The sequence below is a fragment of the Cottoperca gobio genome, chromosome 14 (genome assembly GCF_900634415.1).
Source record: "Cottoperca gobio chromosome 14, fCotGob3.1, whole genome shotgun sequence".
Classification (NCBI taxonomy): Eukaryota; Metazoa; Chordata; class Actinopteri; order Perciformes; family Bovichtidae; genus Cottoperca; species Cottoperca gobio.
Window position 1 is genome coordinate 24,537,966 of NC_041368.1, and position 7,448 is coordinate 24,545,413.

At 41.8% G+C, this 7,448-nt stretch overlaps 1 protein-coding gene across 1 annotated transcript; it reads left to right on the forward strand.

Moving 5' to 3' along the window:
• Positions 1–1,911: 1,911 nt before the first annotated feature.
• LOC115018818 (olfactory receptor 2K2-like) lies at positions 1,912–3,627 on the forward strand. Its single transcript, XM_029448039.1, has 3 exons — positions 1,912–2,273; positions 2,614–2,840; positions 3,257–3,627. The coding sequence occupies exons 1-3, from the start codon at positions 1,912–1,914 to the stop codon at positions 3,625–3,627; spliced, it is 960 nt and encodes a 319-aa protein (XP_029303899.1).
• Positions 3,628–7,448: the final 3,821 nt, after the last annotated feature.

Genomic DNA, 7,448 nt, shown 5'->3' on the forward strand with positions numbered 1-7,448 from the left:
CATTGTTTTGTGCAAAACTAACTTTCTTTGCGTAATTAGCTGACAGTGAGTGATCTCAGCAGAGGAGGAGGATGGTCCCTGCAGAGTTTCCATCTCCTCGTGGATGTAACCACTAAGGAACAGACCGTTGACGCAACAACAAGAAACAAACATTCAGTATTCAATTACTTGTGAAAAGTTCTTAGACAACTTTAATAAGATTCCAGCTCATTTGGCGGAGGTAGCTTTGTCCTTCTACCTAAAACATCCTGGACCAGGTTGTCTGCCCAACGCACAGTGACTACATACAAACTGCAAACAAGCCCACAGCTCAATATGTCAAGATGTGGGATTATTAACTGTAATTTCATTATTGAATTGCTCCAAGTTCAAGTGAAGACCAGGTCCAGAGCAAATTGAGTCTTGTTCAAGACCATTATAGGCAATAGTGTCTTTCCAATGCTAATCTTTTACTCTCCTATGTAACCTTGTGCACACAGCTTGGATAACAGCTAATTTTGGTTAATGCAGGCAAAAATAGTAGATCAAATACTAGTTGTAAACAAGATATAAGTAGCAAATGTAGCAAAGTTAAAAGTAAATTACCGGCCGACAAAATTTACTAATTTTCAATGACAAAGCACAAATCCAACAAACTCGGACTCGGACTACAGCCCTGGGCTGACCCAAAAATACTGTTATTATGGTAATATAACGGGATCGACTTCAGTTGAGCTGTTTGTCTAAGTATTGTTTAGTTGCCACCCTGATGGCCTACGGGTAAGCCTCCGACCATGAACCACAACATCCTCTCCCATCATTTCCTGGCATTGCTCTGCTGTCAGCTATTGAATAAAGGCATATATATATAGGTAGAGTGGTCGTATATATATATCCAGAAGGTTGTGAGTTCAATAATAGGGCTGCCACCATTGTGCTGTCCCTGTAGTTAGTTCACTGTTAGTCTCTCTGGATAAGAGTGTCTGTTAAATGTAATGTAATACATTCTCCACCATTTTGGGGAATTGCAGCTGGTAAATGGACAGCATTTGCTATATCGCAAAGCGCTTTACAACACATGTCAGTATTCACCCATTCATACACATTCATACATGACAAGGTACACGTCAGCAGCAGCTCATAAGTGGGGATAAACATCCACGCACGCCATCAGGAGCAATTTGGGGTTCAGTATCTCGCCTAAGGACACTTCAACATGCTGACTGCAGGGGCTGGGGATCGAATCACCGACCTTACGACCACTGGACGAGCACTCTACCCCCACCCATGGCCATTTCAGGCTCCAAAAGGGAGCAATCTCCATAGAACCGGCATATTCAAATGCACTACCTTCACAGCATAAATAAACATGTTTACAGCCTGGGTGACAGGTGGGTGTATCAAGTTGCTAGCTGCTAGCTATCTGCTCTGCTGCATCACCTGGGAGCCTGAATTTCACCGACAATGCCCACTTTGAGCGTCACATGGGCTCTTCAGAAACCTGAGGGTGACGTCACCAATATATCCATATTATATACAGTCTCGACAACTGAGAGCATCATCAAGAGTCTGATGAGAAGACAGGAGGGGGTAACAGGATGCTTTAAGATTTTCACAAGAATCACAAGTGTTGTGCTCATTACAGTCCCTTTAGTTTGATGAATTGCTCTGAGACGTCTATTCATTAAGTGTCACTTGTCTGTTTTACTGCAGGTAATGCTGTGTGATCTCTTTCATTTAGTTAAGAATTACAAAGAAAGACAAATGTTAGAAGCCAAGAACTCTTTTGTTCGGGTTTCTGTGTTTTACAACCTTTTACTGGAGTGTATTGTAATGTGTGATTATATTATTATAACTATCATCACCTGTTGGGAGGGTTATGATGGACTTGTCTTTTACAGAGCCGCACTGTTTTGGATGGAGAATTTAACAATGGTAGTTCCTCTCAAACAGCCTATTGTGTTTGAGCTGGTGGGATTCTACGTACCACCAGGCTACGGCGCCTTCTTGTTCTTCCTTGCTCTGTGTAACTACATGGTGATGCTGTTGGCGAATGGTGTGGTGCTGTGCGTCATTGTCATGGACAAGAACCTGCACAAACCCATGTTTGTAATGGTTTCCAACCTGGTAGTCTGTGATCTGCTGGGGGCTACGGCTATGCTGCCTCGCCTCATGATGCACTTCTTGACGGGCGAGAAGAAGATCACCTACATCCTGGCCATCGCACAGGCCTTTTCAATGCACACGTACGGCTTTGCACTGCAGACTATACTGGGTGTGATGGCCTATGACAGGTATTAAAATCTATCAGCACATCAAGAGAATTAGTCACAAATTCAAGTCTTTTAAAAGACAGTAAATGTACTGTCATGCATAAATGGTACACAATGACAGATGAATATATTTAGTCTTTCAATATTTTCAGTTTACAGATGTTTGCTGTCATGTTAGACTGATGTTTCTTTTAGTGCTGATGTCATAAAATGTTATTTATTATGAATTAAGAAAGCACCTTTGCTGCCTGTCGCTTGCCCTCCTCCCAAGTCTCCAGCGGTTCAAATTCCTGTAAAAATATATGTAAAACTAGAACAAAAGGATGGTTTGTATGTCTTTAACAGTGCTCTCCTTCTACAGGTACATTGCTGTGTGTGAACCACTCAGGTATCACACCATAATGACATCGGCTCGACTGTACTCCTGCTGCGCCCTGGCCTGGGTCGTCGCTCTGCTGTGTATTGCTGTGCTCTTTGCTTTTCATGTGAATGTCCCGCTGTGTGGCAATACCATCCAGCACGTCTACTGCAGCAACCGTGCTATCCTGAGCCTGGCCTGCATTCCCACCCCCATAAACAACATCTATGGTCAGTGCCTTCGTTTACATTACAGTACATTTAGCTGACGCTTTTGTGCAAACAATCATGAGGATACAACTCTGAACAGCAATAATCTTGCAAGTACATTGGCTTCAAATAGGTGCAATCCTTTAAGTGCAGAACAACAGCTTCAAATAAGTCAAACAAAAGTGAAACATACAGAAACAATAGAATGCAATTTTCTTATTCGTCGAGGTGCAGTCTCGTTTAGAATAAAGCGACAGACATACAGTATGTTGTTGAACATTGTCCATTATCCACAGCCCTTATCAGCAGGTGTTCAGCAAATGCAACATGATGGGCTGTTCATAGATGGCAAAATGAGACCAATGGCTGATGAAATGAGGTGAAAGGTTTACATATTTTACTGACAGAATAATTGTTATTTCTTTATGTTTTTCTAGGTCTGTCCATGACCTGGTTTTTGAATACAAGCATCTTCCTCATCATTGCTTTTTCCTACTTCAGAATCCTGCATGCTTCTGTAAAACAAGGCAGGACTGACAGCTCTGTCCGCAGTAAGGCCTTTCAGACGTGTGCATCGCACCTTGTTGTGTATGTGCTCTACCAAATAGCTTCAGTGGTCATAATTGTGAGTCAAAGGTTCCCCTCACTCTCGCAAAATATCAGGAAGTTCTTCAGCATCCTGTTTATCATCATTCCACCAGCCATCAACCCCATTATCTATGGACTGGTCAGTAAAGAGTTACGTGCTAGCATCATCAAGCATTTGTACCAATTTAGAAGTCTGTCACAGAAAATGAGAGGGGTTTAACTTCTTCAAATCAAATCAAATTTATTTATACAGCCCAATATCACAAATTATACATTTGTCTCAGTGTGCTTTACAGACTGTACAGGTTACGACACCCTCTGTCCTTAGACCCTCTGTCCTTAGACCCTCTGTCCTTAAACCCTCTGTCCTTAAACCCTCTGTCCTTAGACCCTCTGTCCTCAGACCCTCTGTCCTTAAACCCTCTGTCCTTAGACCTCTCTGTCCTTAGACCCTCTGTCCTTAGACCCTCTGTCCTCAGACCCTCTGTCCTTAAACCCTCTGTCCTTAGACCCTCTGTCATTAGACCCTCTGTCCTTAGACCCTCTGTCCTCAGACCCTCTGTCCTCAGACCCTCTGTCCTTAGACCCTCTGTCCTTAGACCCTCTGTCCTCAGACCCTCTGTCCTTAGACCCTGTGTCATTAGACCCTCTGTCCTTAGACCCTCTGTCCTCAGACCCTCTGTCCTTAGACCCTCTGTCCTCACACCCTCTGTCCTTAGACCCTCTGTCCTTAGACCCTCTGTCCTCAGACCCTCTGTCCTCAGACCCTCTGTCCTTAGACCCTCTGTCCTTACACCCTCTGTCCTCAGACCCTCTGTCCTCAGACCCTCTGTCCTTACACCCTCTGTCCTCAGACCCTCTGTCTTTAGACGTGTCGTAACCTGTCGTAACCTGTCGTAGCACATCTCTATATCAAAGATTATTTAGGTTTTAGGCACAGACGTGGCCTAGTGGTTGAAGCTCTTTCCCCATGTCTCCTGTCTGTATCTATTTTCAAACTATCAAAAAATTAAATATACATTATATTATCGTCAGGTTTTTTTTCTGCCCACCACAACCTATTAAATGTTGTAAATGTTTCACAGAAGAATTAATAAAGCTTGAATTTAATTAGTGTTGCCCAAAGCCTCTAAAGAATATTTTTTGAAAAATTAAACACCATCATGTTCCTCTACATGCTCAGAGCAACTTACAGTGAACTAACTACAGGGACAGTCCCCCTGTAGGAACTTGGGGTTAATTGCCTTGCTCAGGGGCTCAATGGTGCAACCCTGGTACTGAACTCTCTACCCTCCGGTGTTCTATTTGGAAGCCTAACCACTAGACCACCACTCTATCTACATAACATGATGTTTAACAAATAAAATATTAAAACCCGCTCACAGGATTATCCTGGTGTACAAGTTGCAATACAAATGCGAGTATTATTGTTATTTCAGTTAAATACCCTAATAAATAACCTACAGTTGACCCATGTAGGTTTTCCATGTGCAAACCACAGTTGGACTTTCCAATAGAAAATACATGTAAGGGCCTAAAATGGAAAAACTGCTGTGGGCCCAACATGGGCTGACCCATAAAATACCTGTATGGGCTTTTTGCTTGCTTATGATAAAAATATCAATGTCAATCAGTTTTTAGTTTTTAAAGGCCCTGTCACACATATCCGTATGACAGAAACGTATGCCTGTGGTGTTGTAGCTGACGTATACATAACGAATATATAACGAATTATTATACGCATGTCAAACATTGATAGCGTATCACTTACTTATTTAAAACGTATCAGAGCGTCTGGACAACGCAGCTGGAAAAGTGCCATCTGGTTCACGTCATGCTGATGCTGGAGAACGGCTAACATGCGGAACGCTAGCTGTCCTGTAGAAACACGTTTAATAAGTTACTCCGTCGTCAGGCATCATCTTAACATCGGGTAGGAATAGGGTATCCACTCGTTATCAATACATTGGCTGATTCACCGTCAGCCGACGTAGCCTATATCTAACGTACCTCTAATGTAGTCACGTAGGTATTCACGTAAGTATTTACGTAGGTAAATATTACGTATTCCGTATTCACGTAAGTCTAACGTAACGTCTGCATATCTTATGAAGCACACGTCGGTACGTCCGGTAATTTTGAACATGCTCAAAACATCAGCGTTCAACAACGTACACCAGCGTAACACAGTGAGCTCTTAACAAACACTACTTATACCTTACCTTATATCAACGTACACCAGCGTAACACCACCTGCTCTTAATGAACACTACTTATACCTTACCTTATATCAACGTACATCAGCGTAACACCACCTGCTCTTAATGAACTCTACTTATACCTTACCTTATATCAACGTACATCAGCGTAACACCACCTGCTCTTAATGAATACTACTTATACCTTACCTTATATCAACGTACACCAGCGTAACACCACCTGCTCTTAACGAACACTACTTATACCTTACCTTATATCAACGTACATCAGCGTAACACCGCCTGCTCTTAATGAATACTACTTATACCTTACCTTATATCAACGTACACCAGCGTAACACCACCTGCTCTTAACGAACACTACTTATACCTTACCTTATATCAACGTACATCAGCGTAACACCACCTGCTCTTAATGAACACTACTTATACCTTACCTTATATCAACGTACACCAGCGTAACACCGCCTGCTCTTAACGAACACTACTTATACCTTACCTTATATCAACGTACACCAGCGTAACACCTCCTGCTCTTAACAAGCACTACTTATACCTTATATCAACGTACACCAGCGTAACACCACCTGCTCTTAATGAATACTACTTATACCTTACCTTATATCAACGTACACCAGCGTAACACCACCTGCTCTTAACGAACACTACTTATACCTTACCTTATATCAACGTACACCAGCGTAACACCACCTGCTCTTAACGAACACTACTTATACCTTATATCAACGTACACCAGCGTAACACCACCTGCTCTTAATGAACACTACTTATACCTTATATCAACGTACACCAGCGTAACACCGCCTGCTCTTAATGAACACTACTTATACCTTATATCAACGTACACCAGCGTAACACCACCTGCTCTTAACGAACACTACTTATACCTTATATCAACGTACACAAGCGTAACACCGCCTGCTCTTAATGAACACTACTTATACCTTACCTTATATCAACGTACACCAGCGTAACACCACCTGCTCTTAACGAACACTACTTATACCTTACCTTATATCAACATACACCAGCGTAACACCGCCTGCTCTTAACGAACACTACTTATACCTTATATCAACGTACACCAGCGTAACACCGCCTGCTCTTAATGAACACTACTTATACCTTACCTTATATCAACATACACCAGCGTAACACCGCCTGCTCTTAACGAACACTACTTATACCTTACCTTATATCAACGTAAACCAGCGTGTTGCAGATATTTTGTATACGCCATATTTTTGTATACGTTATGCATTCGTTGGGTATTCGTCTGATAGGGCATACGTTTCTATCATACGGATATGTGTGACAGGGCCTTAACACCTTATTTTCATTAAATATATTTTAACTGTAGCATTCTTGTGATTGTTTTTTTAACACAAAAGATAACGTTTGGAAAGTAAGCGCGACCATTACTTCTTATCTCAGAGCATGTAAACAGAATTGGTATGCAGCTTGTTGTCATTTGCATAGAGATCTTTCTAGATGTTGCTTCACATCTTTTCTGACGTAATGGTAATTAATTCCCCTTACGATTAAATCATGTCCATAAAACTTTGGTACAAAGGATATATCAATAGGTGCTGGTGGATATTATCAGCAGTAAGTGGGGAGGAATAGACGAAAGATTGAGAAACAAGAGACACTGACCGGGATTACGGATCTGCAAGCAACTCTTTCATCATAATCATTTCTGATCAAGGTCCCATGTTAGGAATATTAACTCCTGTAGCTTTAGCTGGTACAAATGAAACAAACCTTACCTGTGACTAAAACATGAATTTATTGTTTCAGG